We start from the raw sequence: 26,002 nt of genomic DNA, 5'->3' as shown, positions 1-26,002 counted from the left end.
AAATGGTAAAACATCGCGGCTATCACATCGGGCTGATGTACGGAAATAGCAGCTTGACTGATGACTGGAAAGAAGATGACCTGGAAGGAAGCATGATACCAGTAAGCAGTTTATTCCAGTTTTTGCCCGTTAAAATAAAGAATGACGGTATATAAATAAGTACATGTGAGGGGAAAGAACCCTTCGAAAATATTGTACAACAATTCGGCGGCACGCAACCACATGAGATGGCAGTGGTAACTGCAGTGGTGAGTAAGCGAGTGAGTGACTGAGACCTAATAACCCGCTTAGCTTCTCCACACGTGATCTTTTGAAGAGCGAGACACTTGTTATAAAAAGCTGCCATATTTGATTACCAGTCGAGTTTCATGATAGCGAAAGTAATGTCAGTCGCTTTTTTATAGGAAAATGAGGGCTCAGGTCAGGTGTAACTCGAATGCGGAATGTGTTATACGCTTTAAGCTGCCTTTACTGCGTGCAGCCGAAGGCAGAAGTATCATACATAGTACGAGACTAACTATAACCCTTATTTTGTGGCTCCGCTCTTGCTCTTCATTTTGGTGAAGGCTGATCAACCACAGTATCTTCAAGGCGCGTTAAAATTTCGGGATCCGTGACAAGATCTTTTTTAAATATTCTCCCTTGAAAGACTCGTTAGACATGCGAAACTCACGCTAGTAATATGTACAAAAGTTTTTCTCGAAAAAAGCCTGTATCGTGTTCATGACGCGCTAAAAGCTTTTCTAAGTACGACGTGCATAGACGAACTTTGCTGTAAAACACCGCACAGCACTCTCCTTATAACGAGCCTGAAGACTAGAGGTGTAGGCTTGAAGTTCACGCATGAATGCAGATGTTAGTGGAATATGCTTTTCTCGCGTAATTTTGATTTGGCAAACTCCGCCTGAATGCGTTAGCTGCCTACGAAACAGATAAATGGTAATCCTGGTCAGACAATATAAAAATAAATATATCGTGCACCTAGTTTTGCTCCTACTGCTGTCGTAATATTTTTCCTTTTTTTCTGTTCAGAGGCAAACTCTTGCAGTGACAAGCGTTTAGATTTACGCGTCATAAGTATGCGTGCAACGCAAGAGTTCGCAAGGCGCATTAACATGACTTGCTTCAACGCCATCAATCACGTCGTTACCCGTATATTTATATCTCGCGCTAAACTCCGGCGCAAATTATCACAGTATGAGGCACTACAGCCATCGCTGTGTTAACTTCAGAAAGTATACAGAACCATGCCACGACGGACGTCCGTTAAAGAAGTAAAAACCCGATAAGTGGCGAGAAGCGCCGATAAAACGAAGCCGTAGCGGGACGCGTGTCGAATCTCGGGAACCTCGGCCATTACCACCGAAGGCAGCCATCGAGGCGGGCGTCAAGTTGACGAAGTGATGCCATCTACAAACTTTGCCTTTTTTTCCCCCGCTTTCGTTCCGTTCCCGCGACGACGGTGGCGGTGAAATTGACGGCGCCGGACCAACTGCTTTCGCTGTGCCTCGTATAGAACGACCGGCCGTAAAATGGGGACGTTACACCGCTGCGGCGGTGAAGTCGACGGCCGAACACCGACCGAGTCCCCGGCCGCGCCGTACCCGGGGAGTGGACCTGCTTTTCCACAACACAAGTTGGTCGCGAAGAGAAGTAATCTTTACGAGTGCCAGACACGCCTGTGGGGCGATGCGAGCGCGCTCGACTCTGTCTCCCGAGGTCGTTAATCATGGGTATTTTCATCGCCTACACTTTATTCCTATTTCTTTTTTCTTTTATTGGCAACAGAGCGAGAGCGAGCTCCTTCGCATGAAAAGTGCGCTCGCAAGAATCCGCCCACGCCGTGAAGGTCGATGCGGTATATTGATTTTCAATTACGATTTTACTTACTGCGCGCATGATGTGTTGAAGAAGCGCCAAGTGGATATCGGAGCTGATGCGCTTAGCTGACGACATTTTCCAGCACTGAGCAGGAGTTCCGATCACTAGCGGTGCTACCGAAGGTTGGAGTTGTGTGTTGTTGTTTCCTCTCTCTTTTTTTCTCCTTTTTTTTGTGATCTAAGGTAACGCTACTGGGTGCAGCCAAGCACGCATGACGACTGTTTGCAGCACTAAAGCCGCACGTAAGCACCAGCATTAATCAGTTACGGCAAGAAGTGCTCTATTTTGAGGTGTCCAGAGGTATTTAAAGAAAGCTGTAATGGTCACTTTACGTTCATAATACAGAAACTTAATTTCTAACTGCGATGCTCTACCACTAGCGCTCACGTAGCCACTCAACGCTATAGAGCGCTTAACAACGTAACAATCGCAGGTCAGAACACACGTGGCCGAACGTGAGAAACACACGACACTAGCGTCTTGGCCCACCTATGAATGTTTTTATTTTGCGCTATGAATGTTTACAAGTATTTCTCACTAGCCGGAACTGTCACACTGCTGAGTCCGGGAAATATTTCGGAAACAGCGCCAAAACATTGAAAATGCTTAACGAGTGGAACTTTAATATAGATATTGTTTATTCAGACAACAAGGTCTCGGGTGCAGGGGAAAAAGACGGATGTGATCTGCCTGACGGCGCCCTAGCAACCGTCGCACAGCTCAGAATAGGCAGCACGAACAAGAACTTCATGCACTTTTTACATAGAGAACGCACTTTTAAAACAAAGTAAACAATAAGGAAAGTGTATACTTTTGCAACGACTAAATTATGCTCAGAATTTTTACAAGGTGTGAATAAAGTCAGAAATGCAAGAAAATTTACATAGTCAACGAAACCTAAGAAACAATGAATATTTCTATCAACAACCCATTAATAACTAGAACAAGAAAGCGGGTAATATGAAGCATTCTTTTTTAAAGATTTCTCGGACCCATATTTCTGAATAATTTTCATGGCCTTTGTATGTTTATTAAGAATACTGGAAATTAAATAGGAAAGCAATTGGGTACCATAGTTCGTTCGCACAAGTGGCATTAGGTAGTTGTAGTGTTTTAACTTATAAGGAGCATTACTGCTTGAGTGTAATTCAAGAAATTTAGATGGAGATTGTTTGTATTCCTTAAAGATATAAAAACGAAATTTCAATTTAACTAATTGATCCACCTTTAGAACGGGGTGCTCTAAGAAGTACAAACCTGTGTGATCATTATAGGCAAGATCTTCGACATATCGTATGGCTTTTGCCTGCAACATTATTAACCTCATGAGGTTAGTTTTTGTCGTACGCCCCCAAATCAGGAGACAGTAGTGAAGATGCGAATGAATTACGGTGTAATATAATTGCCACTTTCAGCCATTTGGAAACAATGTTTATAATTTTATACAGCACACACAGTGACCTGAATATGTTGGCATGAATCCTATTTTTATGCAGGGTCCAGTTCAAGTGCTCTTCAAAAATGACAGTTTAAAATTTGTAGAAATAAACTAGTCAAATTACACTTTTTTCGAAAATAAGCTGGATTCTACAGTCACCAGTCTTGTGGCGAGCTTTAAATAAAATAACCCTTGTTTTACTAACATTTAATCCTTGTTTATTTATATTCAACCATAAGAATAATTCATGTGCCATGCATTAGTCTCAGCCTGAATATTATTAATATGCATGCAGGAAAAAAATACACTAGTATCATCTGCATAAAGAATTACTGTAGGAGTTCTTGACTTCAGCATCATCATAGTCCTAGATGCGATAGCCATGGATCGATCACTGCAGTGTAAGCATCAAATTTACGTGCTTAATGAATAAACCACATAGTATATTTAAAATACATAGTAGAAAAGCATCAGTTATTGAGCGAACTCCGATGCAATCAGGCCTTCATGAAAAAAAGTGAAGGTAAATGATAATAAAATGTCGCCTGTCGGTAAAAACAACCTGAACAAATACGCGAAAAGGCTGTAGAAAGACATCATCTAATTAAAAAAAACTGCGGCAGTACAAATTATAAAAATACCAGAATATGAATGAATTAGTGAACAAAACAGCCAGATAAACAACGGATTTGTAATATTGCGCTTGTGTCGTGTGTATTTTGTCAGCTTGTCTCCTCGTGTTTTCAAGTAGCACATACGTTTCCAATATCTCCGTGGAGGCTTACCGTGTTTTCCTGATTGCACTATGAGACAGTAGACACCTGCTTTGCAGCAGCCGCTTGTCACCCGGAAAGTCTTGTTTAACTACAACAAAAAACATCCGAAAACCTATGTTTCGAACCAAGCACATTATGAACTTCGAGCACCCATTGCACCTTATCACAAACAACCGTAGAGACCCAACTGGAAAGTTTTATCTCTCTATCCACTGGGATATAGAGGTTAACATTACCTGTCATTAAGTAAGTTTACCTGTCAGAGAGGCAAGTTTACCTGTCAAAGAAAATTACTTTAGGCCCGTCGCGCACATCACTCGCAGGGTATGTTTGCGAATAAAAGAGACCTGCATGCGCGATTTGTTGGTATCTCTGCAGGCAAATCAATCGCACGCGAATAATAAACGAGCCTACTTGCTTCCGAGCCTATGCACTTCATAAATATTTGTTGTCGACTGTTCATTACATGCTTTACCAGCCTATGATCTATTCTGCTGAGTGGAGAACAAAACAACTAAACGAACAAGTTAATCACATATTTTTCGCTGCCCTATTCCTGGCCCACGTAAAAGTGAGAGGAACGTTAACCAACTAGTGTAAAACCAGAGTAGCGCTTTTTGCGCGGCAGGGCAATTTACTGGGAAATGAACTCCGAAAACAAAAAAAACTGAAACCTGCTTTCAGGAAGTGACCAGAACTACCACCGGGATAATGCTCGATCTAGTTTGGAGTACCCGCACACACAGGACGGAACAAAAAATGGGTCCAGACAAAGAGATAACCCAGTAAGGCTGGCTGGGCCGCAAGCATAACCTGAACACGCGCGTATTTTGTGCCTACCGGCTGGAAAACTTATCAGCGTACTGACGCGCTCTGCTAAGCCTTTCACGCCCCCTCCAGCATGTTCCTTGTCCTCCATCTCTCTCGTCTTCCCTTCTACTCTCTCTTCTACACACGCAATCCTTCTGATCCTCTTTTGGTCAGACTACCTATAGTTCATCACGTCCTGCATGCCACGAGAAACTGCTGCAACAACTGTTACTCAGCTTGTACCTTACCCACCAGCACCCCCTTTCATTTACGCGTCAAGAGGTAAGTGCTTCGTGACATAGAAGAAAGCGAAAGTTAGCAATGGCGCACAGAGAGCGAGAGAGAAGAAATCCAGTGCTTAGGCGGGTGCATCCATCCACGTGAACCAGCATGCGAGAAACCCTTCGCAGTGCATTTTCCACTCTCCTCATTCCTAGAAAGCGGTTTGATTTCTGCTGTCGCGACACCGCCAGTCGCGTTAATATTTCAGGGGCGGCGTAAAATTCAAACACGCCATACTGCAAGTTAAGGTTCAGCGCGCAGCAGTTAGCGACAAATCCGCCGCTATCGCTCTGAATATGGGTTACGCTTGAGAGCGGCTCTCGTACTTACTGCGCCGGAGATCAATAATATAAAAAAAAAACGAAATGGTCCTTCGGCGAGGAAATTAATGAGAAGGTATAATCGATTTTTTTTGCGTGGGTTTCTCATTTTGGCACTGAGGGGGAAGTGATCGGTTTGTAATGTACCGGTCGAGCAACTTCCCGTGACGAAAACGTAAAGTTTTGGTCAAATTACAGGGCTGTACCCTGCAAGAACAAAAACGTAAAAATAAAAGAAGATGAACGCCTCAGCTGGAGAGGAGGGCTGGAAGGACGCAGTTTGTGTTATTGATTCCAGACGGCAATGCCATGAGTCTGGAGCTGCGTCTGTTTGCTCTCTCGATGCTTTGCTCTCCGCTTGTTGCTGCTTCTGACGTGCGTCGTGTGTGGCGTTGTTTCGGGCACCTCAGACTCATGGTTCGTAAGGCCAAGTTCCGGTTCGATTCCGCTTTCGCTTAAATCTTTTCCTTTTTTTTCCTCTCGACTGAACAAAAACAAAATAAAACCGTATTTGAGAGGCAGGCTGAAATATTGCGGAGTCGGCCCCGAGAACAAGTGGATCGACAGGAGGACAGAATGATGAAATAGAGAGGAAACAAAAACATTGAAGGGAGCAATCAACTGCGTGCTGCACAAGAGATGTAGTTTAGCAAACGAACAAAATAAAATAACAGTGTTGGAGCTGCCAGAGAGAACGGCAGAATTAACTGATTTACGGCGGAAACGAAAAAATAAATAAAGGAAGCAGCTACCTCAAATACTGGGCGGCCCGCTATTGTTTGAGAACAGTCGGAAATGTTGCCGTCTCCTTTTGTTTCCAACATGGTATTCATGAAATGCGTGGCGGGCCAGCTCTTCATGAAAACAGAAGCAGGAAAGGACGACACGGTTTCGATCGCAAGACAGGCTTAAAATCAATAAAGTTGCGCCTGACAACTTTTTCGCGTTCTTTCCAGATACTGCACTTCTGAACATGCTTTTCTGATGTATAAAATGTGCAGGCTTAAGCTTACGTTGGATGAGCTTCATTGGGAGCTTCGGCCATGATACTGAAGCTTCGCAGCGTACCCTTAGAGAAAACCTGTCCTGGCTGAATTGTGAAACTAGTTGAAAGAAACATTGTAAGCACTAAGTGCAAGCTTATCATAACGTTTCAGCCACTCCTGTTCTCATTTTTACAGTTACAGCAAAAGTTGTGTCAAAAGCAGCAATCCAACAATCCAGCAATCGTGCTATTTAACAGCCTCATGCTTCATTTTACTTTTGTCAAGAGGGTTTCAGTGTACCTGATGCTGGATTATCTTGTTCAAGCGGGGCTCTACATTCTTCATTGCTTAGCTTTTTTTTAATTCTGTGCTGTCAGTGTTCTTATGTTTGTTCCATTGGCGCGAGAACGAATAGTTAATTTAATTTTTCAGCCAATTATTGCTACAGAGTGACTCGCTGAACTGGCATTTTTTGCCTTCCTGCGGTTTCCCCCGATCATAAATATCGTAGTGAGCCTTATTATTTTAAGTACTTTGTATTACGCAAAAAAGAATGTTTTTAGAGTGCGGCTTTCGAATGCAGGCAGCGCCGACAAATTATTCTTCTATTTTTCACCGTCCTTCAAAGAAGATAGCGCCAAATGGCAGATTTCGTCAACCCACCATTGCATTGGTTCTGTGTGCGTCGTGAGGTCAGTGTGTCAAGATGTTGCTGAGTAGAGGAAGTGAAAGCAAATTCAAAGCTTAACTTCATTTAAATAAGAGACTAAGTATTCAGAGCAATCTTTTTAAGCGAACAGAACATTTTTGGCACTGTTGTTTCTTCATTCCGGAGATCAAGATATGATTTGTGTAATGAATGCCGCTAGCGTGTTTGACGGATGAAAAGAAACCATTAGGCTTGTGCCGGCAGGATGTCACACCGTTTATTCCCTAGCTGATTTTAGCGGGCGGCACGTGATGCGCTATTTTATTTGCTCACCCGCAGGTGTTCAACAGTAAATATAAAAGTAAAAATTAAATTGGGAAAATTTTGTTTACTCCGCTGCGGGAAATTTGCCCACCGGGCTCGCTTGCCTATCATTTCTTGAACGAAAGAGGAGCAACAAAACGCGCACCTCCTTGAATAGCTTGCACGTGATTTTTTTTCTCTGGATTACTTTCTTGTGCATTACTTTTCAATGGCACTTTTAGGCAACAGCACTATGGCAGGTGAGTGTAGAAAGTTTGTAGCTGAGGATCTTGCAGTCGGGGACTAGTTCGGGGCACGCATTTTTGATTGAAAAGGCTGGGGGCAAGTGCATCAGCAGCCCGTCTGTCTGTCTACTGGAGAAAGAAAAGTCCTTCTTAGAACGGGCGCGGTTCCTCCATGTTTAACCACATCTAGGCATCCTGACAAAGGGTTTTTCCTCGCACCTTACCTGTTTGTTTGTGTTTTTATTTTTTGATCTTAGTGTTTTTTGCCGTGTTGACTGTTGGCCTTAAGCGGATCTTTTCTCTTTTTATTTTACTTTTATTGTAACTTTTATTTTGCTGACGGTTACTTTTTATTGTAACTTTTATTTTGCTGATGGTGCCTTTGGCATAGCAAGTTGTCATTCTTATTATTCATACTCCAGCTGATTTTACACATCCCTTTCATCGCCTTTTCCTTGTTATTTGCTTCGCCGCGCTTCTTTTACTCGTTACTGCTCCTGGCACCACCGATGTGTATGGCAGAGGCACAAGCGCAAATCTAACGTTTCTGTTATCCGGTTATCTTTAGATTAGTTGTGCCTTTGCGTGTCACTGATTGCACGTGTCTTGAGTGCTTTTTCACTACGTAATGATCGCCAGCGTTGGGAGGCGTTTTCCTTCGCAATTTCCACTGGCTGACAGGGTATCACGTGGTCCATGTGAATGGTATAAATTATGCTGTTTTTTTATGACGCGATAAAAGTTGGTAGTAGCGCCTGTCCTGTGTTTCGTGTTTCTTCTACTCGTCCTAGTTCCGTTGCGCTTTGTCAGTCTGTGTCGTAGCTAGCACTTATAGTGGCCATCCTCCGCATTTGGGCATTGTGTGTTTGTCTGCTTGTCTGCAGCCGGTTTTTGCGGCAGGCTGGTCAACTGCCCACAGTGCGGTGCGCAACATTCCCACCATGCCAGGCGGCAGCGCATTTAATCGTGAGAGGCTGCTCACAGAGAGCAACCTTGGGAGCAACCCACAACCCAAGCAACCTAAGTCCCACCGATGGCAATACCTGCCATAGCACCTGCCTTGTGCCACTGCGCCACTGCGCCACTGCTCACCTTCCCACCGTGTGGCTTACTTGCTAAGCTGTACCCAGAGGTAACCAGGCGAGAACCTGGGGTGATAATTAGGCGGCATCGACCCTAAGCGCAGCGAGCTAAGCGGAATGAGTAGCAGCATTTATGAGGAGAACGTGATTCGAATGATGCTTGCACAGTAGCTGAACAGCAGAAGTTGGGTAGTAATTACGTGGTAGCCTGCTACCACCTTGTATAGGTCGTCGCTCCAACCGACAATTGATGTCATGGTCGAGCACATGTCGGCATTTGGTTTAATTACTCAAATCCACTGGCATTTTTTTTCCAAATTGCAACACAATATGGCAATCTCGCAGTGTTGAACACCTCACAAACGGTGAAACTTGGGTTACTCATCACCCATAACGGCTTCACAGACGCAAGACAAGTTGTCTTGACAGACAAGTTGGCTTCACAGACGCAAGACAGACACAGACCCAGTTGTCTAGGGTTAAGTTTGCTGGATATCAAGACCAGATGATAGCAGGGGTGTGTTCTCGTTTAATTCAGTCATTAAAGCGTCTGGCCACTCCGCTTACGACAGACGTCCAGCCTGAAAAGAAGAAATTTGCCGTTTTGCCATATGTTCACCGCGTCTCCCACGGACTAAAGAACGTAGCAAGTAGGTACAAAGTTGGCGTGTTCCTTACAGCCCCCGTCAAGCTCAAACAGATATGCCCTGCCATTGAAAGAAAGAAAGAGGCCAAGGAGAAAAAAGAAGGATGTGGCGTTGCGCACAGGGATAAGTTTGTGGCCTGTAAAACATGTGTCGTATACAGTGTACCCCTTTCCTGTGGAGCGCGTTACATTGGTCAGACAGGGCGTTGCCTTAACAAGCGCCTACAAGGGCACAGGAACAACTTAAACAATGGTGATGACCTTTCGCATTTGGTCAAACATTGTCTAGAATGTAAAGTCATGAAAAAGAAAAAGAAAAAAAATGCACTGCATTATTAAATCAAACCCGTGTGCTATACACCCACAGTGATCAGACGACACGAGAAGTTGTCGAGGCTTTTCACATCGCAGGGGATCAACTGAAGTGCGTCAGCAAACCTTCTGTGTTCCTTTGCGATAGGGAGATGAATTATCTCGGGAGCACCTGACGAATGTTGCGTTTTATGTTTTTAGTTTTTTGTGTTGTTTTTTCCCTTTGATTGTTTCTTCATATAAGAAGGTTTCATTGAATAAACCTTTTAGTTGCGAGTCAGCGCTTGTCCTGTTTCCCTTCTTTTCTTGTCCCTTGTAGTTCGCGCTGTTCAAATCATGAATATCTACCAACTCGCCCAAATGAACGTTTTGCTAAGGCAGAGCGATTTCATAACAAATTTTGGGAAGAAAATACTATTACATTTTGGCGGCACACACCCTTGAACCTAGCAGTTTGACTTACTTTTCAAAATCACCGTTTAAAGTTTGATTATATTCTTTTTCTTTCCATCCTTTGCTCGCTGTGCCTTGAAAAATTTTCCTAGTCATGTAAACAAAACATTATGTCGTATTACGGCATTAAAATCATTTCAAGCATGTATTCACAGCACTCAACGTCTTCAAGACTGTGGCACAATATTTCACTTTCTGCAGCACTTAATCTTTGAAAAGAGAATAAAACACAAACGCAATAACAGCAATGCCCGAGGTGGTAGATCATGGGCGTAGTACGAAAGGGCCTTCATAAAATCCAACAATTTCTCTACTTAAAACGAGGGTGTTCCTTAACAGCGTTTGTGAATACCACGTCAGTGAGAAGGAAGCGCCAAAAAAAGGGAACTGGAAAGAATGGGCGTGATGTAAACCACAAATCACTGGTACCTTAAACGTCTAAAAAAAGCAATTTTATAAAAACAAGGACAAAACACGCGCCGCGCTGTAAAGCGGCAGTAAAAGAATAGTCGTCAGAGGACAGGAAGAAGGTGGTGACGGCATTGCATAAGTTCTGACAAATTGCCCCCATTCCAAAGTCGCCCGCCCTTCTATTCAGCCAAGTTGGCGCGCGCGCCGATGGCATTTATCAGGCTTAGGGCGTAATTCGTTTAGGTGCCCAGCCCACAATGCCTGCTGACACTCCTTTGGTCCCGGCATGCAGCCCTTTCCTTCGCAGTCGCTTCCCTTTTCTTGCCTCTCCGCTCGCAGGCTCGGCAGTCGTAGCTCGTTCGCAGTCCCCAGGAAACCGTGGCCACTCGCGCCGCACATTCAGGAACTCTCGAATCTTATAATGCGCAGATAAACTGAGGGGGAAAGCGACAGCTTGAACAGCGCTGGACAATGCTCCTTTTAGTGTTCTTTCCGGTCCTTTATTCCCAAGGTTCGCATATATAATAGAACCTGGCATTGGGGAAAAAAAATCCGGCTTTTTGTAGAAGCTTTGAAATATGCGAGTATTAAATGTCCTTACAACTGTAGTTTCATTCGCGGAAAGGGTTATAAATGAGCCTGACAAGGAGTTGAGCGCTCTGTCAAAAAACTTTAACAATGTGACTTCCCTGTGATAATTTCAGGCCTATAAAGATAAGCGCCATCGATGGCAGTTACAAAAATCCCGCCATTATTATTATTATTATTATTATTATTATTATTATTATTATTATTATTATTATTATTATTATTATTATTATTATTATTATTATTATTATTATTATTATTATTTTAGTGTTAAAGGAATAAAGAAAGCGTCCAACTAAGAAACAGTCGCGCTGTGAAATGTTCGAGTCTTTCTGATAAAAGTAGGTGGATGGTGCTGCGGGTACGCCTATGTTTTGCACTTTTTTACATTTCATAGGCATTTGGTGCCTTGCTTCCGAACATTTTATGTCGTACTTGTAGATATAAATTTCAGAAAAAAAACAGTGCTTTGATACAAAAAACAAGCTTAGCGCCAATTTAATGGAAGCACTTTCATGCCCTCGAACACATAAGCATTGCAAGACCCCGATACATGCTATGTGTAGTTTATTATCAGTTGCAAACACGCAATGCAATTCACAGCTTCCACACAGCTAGCCTTGGTGTTCAAGTACGAGGGCGAATCAAACGAAAGTCTGCCGACCCATCCCGCGCAACCATAGTTCGGTCCATTATTTGCGAGGCATGCGCGTAGCACACAGACATTCCCCATTAACGAAAGTGACACGCAGGTGTGAGGATAAATGTTCTTTCATGTTTCATACACAGCGTTCAACACGGTCGCGTGTCGTAGTGGACGCTCCAGAAGTTGAACAGCGTGGTGTCGCTTTCTTTGGGAGGGTGGTGAACTCGACTATTTCCGCTGTAATCTTTGCCTTCGAGTTTCAGGCTCGTAGTAGTGGTACCATGATTCCTCCCCGGTCACAACTGCACTACAAGTCGCCACCCTCGTTGTGATACCGAATTAGATGAGTCAAGTTAGCGCCGAACAAACAACGTGGAAAATTGACGAATGGAGTAATCTTGCTCCACGACAAAGCCAGTCTCTACGTCGCTGATGTGGTTAACACAAAAGCTGCGAAGTTCAAGTGGGAAACACTGCAACATCCGCCTTGCGACCCACATCTGTCGCCTTGTGGCTTCCACATTTTAGGGCAATTGAAAAAAACAGCTCAATGGAACCAGATTCGTGTCGGACGATGACGTGAAAGATTCAGTTACAGACTTTTTGTGTCAGCAACCGAAGAATTTTTATGAGACGGGAATCACGCAACTCGTTAGTCAGTGTGAAAAATGTCTGAAAGCTCATGGAAATTACTTTTAAATAAGGTACCCCTTTGGTCATATATCCGCATTGGCTCACTTTCATTTGACCCGCCCTCGTGTTCTACGCGTAACTGTCGAATACGGCACCAGTCCTTTGAATTTCGTGCCCAGGCATGCATTTCATTTAGATGGCAGGATTACTTTCGAATGGCACGCACCTGCTATGGTGGCAGGCCTGCTAGGAAGGAAATATCTCAACTCATGTAGCGGAGACATGGCGTGAATACAATCGCTTCTACGGGATGTCTTGGGGCACTAATGATCTCAGCGCAGAATTTAAGCGCAAAACTCCGGGCAGATGCATAGCGGGCCAAAGATATGTTAAAGGCTCTGTTTTATTCTACCGCAACCCTGAATGCTCTTAACTATAGCCATGAACCGCATAACAAGTATATCACCGCTGCAAGATGCAATGAACGCTTGGAAGTTGGCTGGCGCATGCAAGTGTTGAATGACCAAAACTGCTTTTCTTTCTTCCTCTCTCGTTTGCACTTTTGTCTCAGCAGTACTTGGGTAATGATCTCACACCTCATCGGCGCGAAGCACTTGAACATAAAGGAACAGTCTTGTAGTCATTAACTCTAGAATCTTCTTATCTAAAGCACAATTTTAGTCACGTTGAAACACTAACACGATTGCGACACTTCAATAAATGGCCCAGCCAGGACGGGTGCGCATGCATGCCTCAGCTACTTTTCTCCCTCACGCTACACATCTCGTTCTTCCCGACGGTGACCGCTAATGTTCTTTGCAGTGCTTACACTCTCTTAAGCACGCACAGCCTCCCTTTATTCATCTCACCTCTTCTCTCATTTACCTGTAGACACACTATCTACTATTGTGCACTACCGCGACATTGTGGAGTTCGGCATTAAAAGCTGTCTGTGTAAAAACCAAAAAAATTATGATTGTACAACAGCGTGAAGAAGAAAATTGTAATAAGGGTATCTGTAAAAGCTTTGTCGAGCTGCTACAGATGTCAGCTCTGCTGAGCTGATTACCTCAATTTTGGTGGCTTTGGAATTTAATACTCATACAAATCATAAGCCCAAGCGCTTGTAAGAAAGTTAAACCGTCATTAAAGAAGCGTGAGCTTTGCCCATCCGTACAGCTTAAAAAATATTTTTCCTCCAACGCATCGCTCTGCAGGAATACACGTGTGGGGTCCTCTGCATTACTAATTATTGCACAGTGCTTTAAACAATGCTGGCCCAAAGCTATAGAGTCAATGTGGTGACACAGAATGTAGGCGGATTGATGTTTCATTTACATCGCCAAAAATTAATGCAATGGAAAGTGCAAGAGTGTGTTAGGCGAGAAAAGAAAACTGAACTTATCTCGCAGGCTCAGTAGTTTTTATTTTGAATTGAGTTCGGCTAATTGATTAACTACGGACGAAAATAAAGCGCATCCTGAGATCAAGCCATATAAAGTGCAGGTGTAGCACCGTGGGATTAATTCCACCAATAGATCCGGCGCAAAATTCAAGGCTATCAATGTCCGAAGAAAACATGACATATCCTTTCATCTGTCGCCAAGATAAAAAAAAAATGCGCGGAGACAGCTAAGGAGCCGAGGTCTACTAGGATTAGGGATGGGAGGATTATCTCAGCGTTTCACTTTGAGTATTATTTCGGATGAAAAAAACTTCCCATGAAGAAAACGGACGCATATTTACCTGAACTGTTCACTAACATTTCTCCTTTATTTGTCCACTTTAGTTTTATAATGCTCACAAACTGACTACTTCTTTCTTTTCTTCCTTTTACTTCTCTTTGAGGGAAGCTACTAAAGACAGTAGGGGAAAATGCAAGCTCGCATTGTTCTCACAAAGCAGCTGACACAACCCGTTACTTTAACCTCCTTCAGTCTTAAGTGGCCGTTTACGCAAGCTTTATTCATGCATATCTAAAAATCAAGTTCTTCAGTTCTAGCGTTGTTAAGCTATTTAAAAAGTGTATTTTTCATTCAGGAGAATAAAGAAGTCGCATGTACTTCCGCGCCTTAAAGATTTGCGTGCTTTTTTCTGCATTTTATTTCATTTCCACCCAAGCGCAAAGTGTGGTGAGCTGGAAAGACCATAGCTGCTGCCCCTGGTATTTAGATTTAAAAAAGTTAGCGTTCACTTAATAATATACTTGTTGGCACTTGCGTCTTGAGTTGCGCAGGGAAATCTAGCCTCACGTTTGGTGCCTTAATACGCTCCGTCCTGACTGGTGCTTCAAGGCCGCATATTCCTCCCACTAATTAACTGAGGTTCGTCTAGTTTTAAGGCTGGTTGACCTAGTTTTGAAGCACCCATTTAAACAGAAGCTGATGTTAAGTGGGTGAAGAAATGCTAAGCAGAAAAAAAAATAGATTCCTGCAGAAGTTGGGTGTTATCATTAATGAACAGTGAATGAGCAAGACATTCCTACCAACAGCGTTCTACTTAGATTCGTAAAGCGTGTATTTGTGGCGTTTTTGTCACTGTTGACGTTTCATCTATCGTGAAGGGGCCACACAAAAAGTTTATCTGAGGCAGAGAACAGGATGCGTGGCCTGGTGCCGTTAGCATCCGTGGCGGCTCATATCGACCACTTCCATCTAAACAATGAATCAAGGGTCCAACAAATCCAACAATATTCCTGCTGCACGAGAGATTCTATACTTATTGCCCTAAATTTTGTTAAAATCCCCACCGTGGCACGTGTAAAAAGCTAACTGCATTTGTCCTACTGCCATTCGCAATCTACTGTGTTCGCCATAACTCAGTCGCCCATGCAATGAACACTACCGTAACCGCTGCTCATGCAGGAGACCATGCACGTTGGATAAAAAAGAGTTCTATCAAACAGCAGTAGACCTATTCATAACCAACGACCGGCATTTCAGGCATCTCCTCTTCTTTTGGCGCCATTGTTACTGGAACTTATGCCTGAAACTCTTGCTATAGTGCAGACTTATGGTGCCGGCATATGGTGCCGGCATAGTGCCGACATATAAGCTTGCCACTTTAGTGTGTCAAAAAAAGCAGTTTTTTCTTGGAAATATTTTTAATGACATATTTAATGTTTACGAGTTTCTTTTTCTAGTGAAGACTGTTAATTGTAAATAATTATTTGTCTGCTGATTTAAAGGCTTTTACATCACCGTGGGCTATAACCACTTTCAATCTACATGCTCAGCACCGGCTCAAAAAATAATGGAATTGCAAACTTGGGGTATTAACTACTTACTACCATTTAGTGTGCACGAACAACATGAGTATAGCGATCCGCATTGCCACCAAGCCATTCTATACTGCACGGTCTTTTCATCCTAGCATGAAAGGAGGGAGACCCGAAACGGCTTTTACGATGTGCATTTTTTTCCAGGCTCTCAGTACAGTAAAGATTCACACTTTATCGGCGTTCAACTTTCTTTAGCAGAGCGCCCATCTCCCGCAGCTGCTAGCGTCTCATCAGCACTCCCTGCATTTGGGACAATGCCGCAAAGAACCACGTGCTGTCATTAGGCCCACCGTTTGCCTTCTAGGCTAATAGTTGGCGCGTCTTCTCTTTCCACTTCTTTTTTGCTTCTGCTTTTAGCTGACCTGTACAGGCTCATATCACCCGTCGGGGCGTAATGACTGCTCCATTCAAAATTAATAAGGGCGGAGATTCGGTAGATCATTACCTTACCATCGTTTGCATATATCTCTCCTGTGCGTGTGCCACACTACGTCGCCACTTTTACTGTATTCTTGGCGCCGAGAAATTGGTGTCATTTCTTTTTGTGGTGCGCCGGGGTGGAGCTCGTTGAATCATCAATTTGTCAGGTAGTCTGCGCCAGTTTGTCACCAGCTAAGGCAAAGTCGGCGTCGTTAAATTTGCATAGAATTCGCATCGGGGTGCCCTCAGGTTCGGAAACAAAAGAACTTCGCTGTCATTACAATGTCTCTTAACCTCCCCCTTCTCCCTGCTCTGGAAAAGGCAAGGGTTGGCACCAGCTTTCATTAAACATCTCTGCAATCGAGGTTAGGGTCGGGACGCTAAGCTTCCCTGCCTGCACTTCCCTGTCGATGAGGAGTTACCGATGAACTTAGCTGACTTGAACGGTTGTCACACCGCACCATATAATAGAAAAATTTCATTTTGGTTGTTCTTTCCTAGTACGCTAAGCTCGAAACTCGCCGAAATAATGTTCTGAGGAGAAACTTAATGAGCTATGATTTCTGCCAAGGTGAATCTAATGAAACACTAAGGCCAAATTTCATGCCATTTTCATTTGAAAGAAGAATCTCCCGTCTGGCTCTTTCTGGGTGTGTTAATGCATGTTTGACATCAAAAGCCGCACTTATTCCAAAGGAAAGGAAAATTTGAACCTAATTTTTTTTATCACTTGATTCCAACTCGTAACCTCGGAATGAAAAATACTTTTTGACTTCCATTTTGGACTAAATGTCGGTGTATGCTGGTATCAGGCATCCGCAACGACGACAAAATTGATCAAGTAAAACTCTAGTTTTGGCGAGTTGGTTCATGTTGAAAGAAAAACTGGTAATGGCGCAAGAAGCGGGGACACAGAAGGCACACAAATGGCGTCAGTCCTGTCTTTTGTGTGCCTTCTGTGTCCCCGTTTCTTGCGCCATTACCAGTTTTTCTTTCGAAAAAATTGAGTGTGATGCCACTGCACATTTCCCTTGAAGGCGGCAAGGGACGGCAATACTTATATTTCAAAAGTGTGGCGAATTTGGCGTCTTGGTGAACGTTTGTACTTAGAAGAACACCGCGAAGGACGGGACACAGAGGTGCAGATATTTTTGTCTTCTATCCATCGAGTTGTTTTAAGCAAGAATTTAAAGTTAATTTTCTCAATGTTAGGTAAAACTTACTTGACATTAGAAAGCGACAATGTGTCAGTGCTGGCCAACTTTTGTTTGTACTCAAGCGTGCCTATAAAAAGGGAATATAAAAACTCTTGATTGTCGTACGTAGACCAAAAACTCTGAATATCAAAGTTAATAGCTGTTCAGAAAATTTTAACGCTTCGAAGTTTCTTTTCCAAGCTCAGTATAGACTAACTCCAGGTTGTTGAAGAAATGTTACAAACTCTCTTGGAATACAACTAGCTCACCCTCTCTTTACAAGGAATAGGCAACATTGTTCTTGTTATGAAATACGTCCCGTAAAAACAAATATGAGTGAAATCAATTCTTTCTATTGCATACCAACGAGACAATGCCAAGTACGCAACTAATATATGTGTCTCGTTTATTTCAAATAGTAATTCCTTGCATATTTATTTGTATTCAATTGAGAGCGTTTTTACGGCGACAAATTAGTGGATCTTGTTGATATCGTTATTAGAATGGTGTTTTAAGGAGGTAAGATATTATGTTACATTGTGTACTAATTTGCTTCTGGGATTTTCTGGAACAGAGTATACACAATAAAAATATAAATAAAATATGACTTCCCCAAAAGGTACACACTAGTTGTTTTCCCCGACAGAAAAAAAAAAAACTAACGTCTGATGAGCCCCACCCAATCTTATCGTGTTTCCTGCTCAAACTTCTGTCCAACACGCTACTGGCTTTGTCTGTTCAGAGCACGTTTACTAATGAGGCAAATCCTTTTCATAATGAACAGCAAACATAAGCTTATTATGCATTCGCGAAGATTGCGTCAAGGCAAACGCAGCGTGAACTTTAATTCCTCGGAAAATTTTTGGTGCCTCACCCTAAGTGTTTCTTGTGCTGCGCACCGAGGCGAAACAGTTATTTCACAAAGGCAAACTACGAGCAGCGCTTGCTGATTGCACCTTCGGAAAATGTTTCTCTTTTAGAAAAAAATCCATGCCTGGTGAATTTCTTCGTGGCTGTCGTTTTCTGGTTTCCTTGGGTGGAAATGTGAATGGTGCTCTTGCAAGCATTTGGAAAATAGCAAAGTATTGGGCAGACCGTTTTCTTGCAGTAAGTGCAAGATTAGGTTAAAAAACTGGCACAAAATATGTATTTCTCCTCTCCCCGCACCGTTACAAAAAAAAGCCGATTTCTGAAAGAACTTTTGTTTTTAATTATTGCCTAATATTTCCTTTACGACTGAGTACCCTATTTTCACCTAAATTTATTGTCTTGGACAGACTGAAAACTATAAATGCTTTCTTCTAAGTATCGTAAAGACTTCGATGTAGTAGGCCTAAACCTCATTAAGTGCGAAAGCTTACGAATATCTGCTCAAACTTGATAAAAATTCACCGCCGCTTACCACTACTGGGAAGGTCTCCGAACTCAGCGAGAGCTGAGCTATGCTCCTGCTGACCAAGGGAGAACAATCTCTATATCACCGCACCAAGACAGTTGCCTGCGTAACGTTTAACAGTGCCACCTAGCGGCTAAGCATTGCCAGCAGCGTCCTCAATTGAAAAGCTGACTCAGCATAATCACAGGTTAAGGGGAGGAAGAAAGTGGCAGAACTATGCACGGCTAAGCAGACTTACAGCGCCATTTCGCGCTCAGTTCCCAAAAACCTGATGCGGCTTAAGCAGTATACCAGAAAAAGCTAGTTGGAGCGCCTTTTCGTGCTGTGAAGACTAAAAGTTGTGGCGAAAGACCCGGCGCTCATTCTCTGGGTTAAAAATTTTGGAAACAACTTCCGCTGTAAGGACGCGCCGTCGCCCGCCACAGCAACGTCCGCAACAACGTCGTCCGCCAGAGCTAGCCTGCCATATAAAGCTGCGAGGTAACCTCACGCGAAGAAGTAATTGATGATGGGTCAGACTCACCTAAAGTTCTGACACCAGCAGTTCTATGCACACGATTTAACGAGACCATGTACAAGATATTTCATGAAGTCATTATTTAAGCGGAACAGTGGAAGCTGCTTTAAAGGGCAAAATCAAGAATTTCTAACGCCATCAGCACTAAGCACATCGAAACTTAGCGGGATACAAGTGAACAGGTGCCAAAATGGCCTAGGAACAGAAAATATGCCGCTATGAAGTTTATACTTTTTGGTGCGGGTGTCCGCTGTTTGCGGTGATGGTGCGTCTACGCTTTTATAAAAGTCCTTGCCGCATTTTAGGCCCGGGACGGAAAATATTTGACGGCCACGTGGTAGACGCATCCTTCGCTAATTGTTTCTCAAGGCTTAATCACTAAACATAGCAGCTGGCGGATCGAACGTTTGGGCATAGTTGATGGGAACGTTACTTGCATCATAGTTTGTACCCTTTCACGTATAAAACCCACCATGCTCGATTTAGCTAATATCGTGATTAGGCACTGCATTTTTGACACTTGACATAGAGGTTGACATCGTAGAAAGGGCTCCACTAACAGCACAAGGCACGAGGTCAGTCTTAAGCGTTGGTAATGTTGCATATTGGTGGTAAAGAAACTAAAAAAATGTCATTTGTTGTTATCTTCGAAATGGATTAAATATGAAGTGTGTTAGGTACAGCTATAAAGCATGAGTGACTTGTTGATGGTGGTCCTCGCCTTTTGTGACTTTCAGTTTGTTTTTGACACCCTGGAACAAAGCAGTCAATAGTGAGAGCAGAGTTTTTTGTGATCATGGCGTAGTCGGGGCGGTCTTAGCAAGTCGCCGTCAACGGACTGTCCTCGCACTATCTGGAACGTGTAAGTCCGTGTGGCAGTGGTACAGCCACATCACTAACTGATTTATTCAGCCTGTTCCAAGGGGCAAGGAGAGTGATGAAAATCCTTCACCATCCCGTTCACTGAAAAGGACTTAAGTCTCGAGGTATATATTAGGGCTTCCATGTCAGCCAGTGAAGCACCTTTAAATGACCCTTATATCTCCGCGTCCTCACTTTTCGAGACGGCTCAACTTAAATATTAGAGTTTCGCAACGTTCTCTCTGACAATACCCGGCCATGCATGAGGCGGAAAAAGAACGCCAAGAAGAGGAGCGCTCACCATAAATCACAGCGGCGACTATCCGGCAGCAGTCAGGTGTAGCGGGCCAGTGAGAAGGCTTTCGCCGGGAGAAAAGCGTCCTGGCGCACGGCATTGGGTCTTTTGCGGATCGCTTTCTGTTCGCCCAACGCAGCTCTCCCGTCACACCCCCTGGTTCAGGCCTTTTTTCGTCGGGCATCGCTTCACGCATAGCACTGCACTTTTTCACAACACAGCTCGCATGAGAAAGCGGCGGCTGGAGCACGGCTCTTCTTCTCTCAAGGCGCTCACCGCGACACTGCAGTTGGGGAAGTCTCCGTGGAGATGATAAATTGGAGGCTTCGAGTGCAAAAGGCGGGATGTGATTCTAGGCTGTCATAGTTTCATGGAGACTTTCTATCCCCGCCGAATAAATTCAGCGTAAGACTCTCCTGTTATTCTTTTCTCGGTCGACACAACACTCTAGGCCCAAGAGTCTAAAACTAGCACTAAGTATTCTCGAAACACTATCAAATAACCACTGTTAACAACAAACAGTCACAAAACTGCTTCGCGTTTGTCGTTTCAATAGGGTCTGTATCATGTGAAAGTATGCGTAAATGCTGCTTTGCCATCTCCAATAGGAACAAAATGTTGAAACAAATAAGCTCAAAGCAAGAATGCGGGGAAATTTGACGGTTCGAGCGAGGAAGTCTATAAATAAAAAGATAAAATAAATTGAAGTAAGTGACGTTGTTCCGCGGGGAAGGCTTATCGGTCGCACGCTTCTGCAGTTGTTCGATCCGTGGCACGCGAACGCGAGTTGCGTCCCAGGGCAGCTTCGATCTCGCCGACTAAAACTCCGCCACTCTCTCTGCTTTCGCTTTTTTTCTTCCTATTTTCAGAGCGAGGCAAACAGGAACAGAAAAACCTGCAATTTGTTCTGCGGGTGCCGTCGGCACAAAGGGTGCTGCGCTACGGTAAAAAAGCGCCGGCTCGGGTCATCCATCGATAAGGCGCCGCGGCGTTTTCTCCGCCACCGAGAGATTTCCCTATTTCATGGGCTGGGTCTCCGCGTCAAACTGGATGGCATCAGTGTCGCTCCGCTGAACCGGAATCTCTTCTGCCCACTGCCTTCATGGTTCTCTTGGTCCTCTCTTTTTTTTTCCTTGCTTGCCGTATTTATTCCTCTTTTTCGCGCCCCTTCCCAGTAGCCCCTTTTATAGCCGCTGTCCTTTTCTGCGCCGTTCACTTGCTGGCGAGGCAAGAAAACGTTTAGTCCCGCTGATCAAAAAGCCACATCTGGTTTGCCGTAGCTCTCATGTCACTCTCCTCCTTGGTTCTATTTGAATGTTTATTATTCTTTTCCGCTTGCTTGCCCGTTAGCACGATGCCCTCACTCCAGCGGCAGCGTCGCGGAGGCATCCGGGCCGTTGGAAAACGTCTCGTCTCATTCTTCCGAAACCAAAGCCTTCTTCCGCTGTCCCGCCTGCTCCAAAGCCCTCTTTAAAAGAAGATGGGATATCAACAAAAAAGTCTGCCAGCGGGAAACAAAGAGCGAAATGAGACGTGCAACAGTTCGGAGGAGAGAAAAAGGGAAAGCCAACGCAGCGCCTGTCTTGCGTGCGTGCGTTTCTTCTATCTTGACTCCTTAGCCACGATGGATTGTGAATGGGGGGAGCGGAAGGCGGGTGCGGGAAGACGAGTTGGCACTCAGGGCAGCTCTACTCGCACAGTGGGGAAGAAAAAAAATGTTCGCTTTGTCACGCGGGGCTATGCGGGCGATAATAGTGGACGGAAGGCAGTCTGTTGCAAATGGTCTTTGGCCCTTGTGCTCTTTTTCTTTGTTCCCTTTCGTCGTTTCTGCTCTGGTCAATTCAAGCTTGCACAGTTTAAGCGTCGCCAAAGCGTTTTCATTCTCTGTGGTACTCTTTCTCACGTGCTTTTGGGGGGCAGCAGAACGCTTCAGGCCGCACAGTCCAGCAAACCGCCCTGTTACGGAGAGAATGGTACGCCGATCTGACGCATCATTCTTGAAGCCGTATGAATTTAATGATGTAATTAAACGGAGCTCTAACATAAGCAACGTTCTGATCTAGCATGTATACGGTCGAGTCGCATGGCACACTCCTTTGGATGCAGAGCTCAGTAGCTGTGTCGTCCTCTGCCGCAACGTTTCAGTGAGTTTACAGGCCCCTCTGAAAGATGCGAGTAAAAATCCACAGTGGTGAAATATAAGCATGAAACCAAAAGTCCGTATCTAAGACTTTTCAATTGAGACCTTCCTTGGGGTTTAGAGTGAAAATCCTGCAGAGTAGGCCTCATATTCCATGCGAACTTGAACTTGTGCGATGTTTTCTTTTAACTGTTGACTCACGGTTATGCGACACGGCGTGTCGCTATCAGAGTGCTCTGATGCGTAATACTGCGATCACTTTACGAACAGTCTCACTTCTAGACGCAAAATGTAGGGTACAGAAGGAGACAATTGATGCTAGCGTCTGCAGCTCTCAAACGCGGCGGTTGTTTCGCCTTACGCGTCGTATTTATCCGGACGATTGCATGCTTCCCTAGAACAACAAGATACGAAGCAACAAATAAAGGCAAGCACACTCGTCGCAGTGGAGGGACCAGAAAAGGAGCACTGGATGCTGGTAGTAGGAGAACGATGATTCGCTTTGTCGGCGACAAAATGGAAACAAATCCTAGTCCGTAAAAGGATCACTGTACTGACCGCATGTCTGGGGAAAGTGAGGACCCTAAAAGACAATGTCCGCACGGCTCACAGACGGTCCAATGAAATCACCGAAAGGAGGAAAAGCATGCCAAGTAAAAGCACGGCGACCATACACGTAGAAGCTTGTCTCGCTGCCTCCCTATCAGCTGAGGCGAGCTGGTAATGGTCACGAGAGGGGGAGACGCACGTTTGCTCGTCGCTAAAAACGAATCCTCCTCAATCTGCTCCGGGAAGCCGAAGAGGCAGCTGCACAATGGCAACAACAACAAGAAGCGAATGCTACGCCAGTGGAAGCCCAGAATGGTCTAGCCGGCAGAGCAATTTTCGCTCTAATCGCGCCGATCGATTCCGTCCATCGTCTTCTTCCGTATAGGCTGGCTAATTAGGAACGATACCCGGCTTCTTTGCCCAGCGTGGCTAGTTTCCTCTCTTCCCTTTCTTGACACAGCTCTATCCTTTACCCAAAAAAATGTGATCACTAACAGAGAAAAATATCTTGTGACTAGCACAGAAGCCAATGCCCCGTTTCACGAAGCCCAAGTCGCTTGTCGTCGAGGCACGTGCGTTGAACGATGCTCCCTTGTCATCAGCCCGGAAGTCGGTGGTCGGCTCGTCCTCAGCGCTTATTGAGTTCCGGTGACCGCCGCTGCCGTGGATAGTGTTGCCAGCGTCATCAGCGCCTCATTTATTTCCGTCACCAATTACGCCACTTGCGCTGATTGCAACGGGCCTCCGTCTCTGGTACTTCTCCCCTTCCACTCACTCCCTTACCCTGACCTTGTTACGTCGCTAACGCCAGATGCGCCGATCGTTGAGGCAAAACCTATTCCTCGCGACAGCCCTACCGCCTTTCCAGCGCTGCTTTTGCTCGAGCTCGTTTGTTGCTCTGGCTTCTCTCTGTGAAGGGAGTGTTCACCGCAATGCCGCCGTTGTAGGTGATTCCCGGAGTGTCTCCACTCGTGCTGAACTTGGCTAACTCGACGAGACTTTTACTTCATGTAGGGCTCCGAGTCGTCGATACTGCGTCGGCAAGAAGAGATTGAATTGGCGGATAGGATATACATAAAGCGCGGTCAATCAAATTTTCGCCTACTGCTAATCAGGATGAATCTATTAGCAGCTCCTTTTCTCTGCATAAAATAAGAGACATGAGGTCGATGTGTTAGAAATTCTTATGAGGCAAATTTCTAGTTGTGGTCTGAAGAATTATCACATTTGATCACGGTGCTTCTCAAAAAGCGGCCTGAGTGGAACGAAACACTTTAAAAACAAGCAGTTTAAATAGCAGATGTAATAGTTGGTATTAGGTATCAGGAAACGGGTCGTTCAGCAAGACATTCCATAGCCGAATAACGTCATTCTGGCGTATTTCGTAATGCAGCGGTAAAATAGGGATGTTCTTTCTACGTTTCGTCTATAACCAAAGAAATGATCACCTATGAGTGGAATAAAATCTAGGCTTGGAAAAAGATGTCCCTACTTGCCCCCAGCTCCCTCACGTTAACTGTTGTGAGAAACGACGGACTCCTCACCTTTGAATCTTTCTCGAAATTCTCTTTCAGGCCTCAGAGACAAACTTATGCAGCGAATAAATTTTCGCAAAATAAAGAGGTGATCGTATGGATTTCTAAGGGTCAAGCTACTATTGCCGATGTTGTTTAAAAAACTACTCCACAGACACACACACACAAGAACGCAAGCACACGACTGCTGTTTCCGTGGAAGCGACGATGAATGCTCAAGCCTGATGCACTGGTCGGAAGAAGTTCCAAATCAGCGGCTCCAGCACAACACAAATGAGACACAAACACACATCCACAGCACTCACTAGCACCGACAGAGGATAGAGAGTTTTAACGCCGCGCCACGAAATCCCAGACACACCAATATTTCGATTATTTTCCGAAGTTCCGAACTTCAATCAGGAGCCGTTGATAGTCCATGCGAAGAACATGAGGTGAAACTCGAATTACCTGCCAGCACTTTTCTTCTAACCACACACTGTCTTAAAAGGGGGTTGCCGTCGAGCCTACGCTCGTTTGGCTAGTTCCTGCCGGGGGCTGCGCACGTGCTTGAAAGGAAAAAAGCACGCTCTTATAAGCTTTGCAGAAACACGCCGGTGTCCCAAATATGTCGCTTCCTACGGGCCTCGCAAAAGAAACTTGACGCTGATTGCTCAACCAGGATGAAGGAGGGCTCGCAAAGTGTTCCGCTTCACATCGGAAAGCTATGCACATGCGGAGCGCCAACACACTGCATCCGACCGCAGCGCCGGCCAAGCGCCGACTGCGACCCGAACCCGAGAGCGACCCTAGCTATCCCCGCAAGTCGACGTCAGCGGTGCACACGCCAGAGGAGTCCAAGAGCGAAAACCGCCGCCAGGGGAGCACGCGTGGGCTGGCTGCGCGAGGGGCAGAACTCGTTCTCTCCCTCTCTTCCAATCTCTCACTATTTCCTTCTTTCTCTTCACGGCAAAAGCGGAGGGGAGCGATGTGTGTTTAAAAGGGCCAAGCTCTCCTCCACGGCCGTCACTTTGGCTCAGTCAGGGCTCCTCTACTACCGCGTGTGCGTCGGGAGTTCCCCGTTTCCTTTTATACTTGTGCCTGGCGTTTCATTTATCATCCCCATTTTACCCTCAGTGTCTTTTTTACACTCCCTCGAAATTCCCTATGTACGGCGCACTTTTCCGCCGACGTCCAGTAATTATTGGTATTTTCTTATTTAAATTTTCGAAGCGATGTGCAATTTTTTTTTCTCCCGACACTTTAAAATGGGTGGCACCTTTCTGCTTTTGCTTTTTTTTCGGAAGGAAGTCTGCTGCGCGCCACTACACACTCGCCCTCCCAAGCTCTCTCTTCTCCAGCGCGTGGTCTTG

The 26,002-nt window shown here is 44.7% G+C and overlaps 1 protein-coding gene across 1 annotated transcript in view; it reads right to left on the bottom strand.

Moving 5' to 3' along the window:
• LOC144128643 (cell adhesion molecule Dscam1-like) overlaps window positions 1-25,457 on the bottom strand; it is a 160,387-nt gene extending 134,930 nt beyond the window's left edge. Inside the window, exon 1 of the mRNA XM_077662192.1 lies at window positions 20,433-25,457. Within this exon, the coding sequence (XP_077518318.1) occupies window positions 20,433-20,622 (190 nt within the window). The 5' untranslated portion in view covers window positions 20,623-25,457. The remainder of the gene's footprint in view (window positions 1-20,432) is intronic.
• Window positions 25,458-26,002: the final 545 nt, after the last annotated feature.

Source organism: Amblyomma americanum, chromosome 4 (assembly GCF_052857255.1).
Source record: "Amblyomma americanum isolate KBUSLIRL-KWMA chromosome 4, ASM5285725v1, whole genome shotgun sequence".
Lineage (NCBI taxonomy): Eukaryota > Metazoa > Arthropoda > Arachnida > Ixodida > Ixodidae > Amblyomma > Amblyomma americanum.
This window is presented reverse-complemented; position numbering and strand designations above follow the sequence as displayed.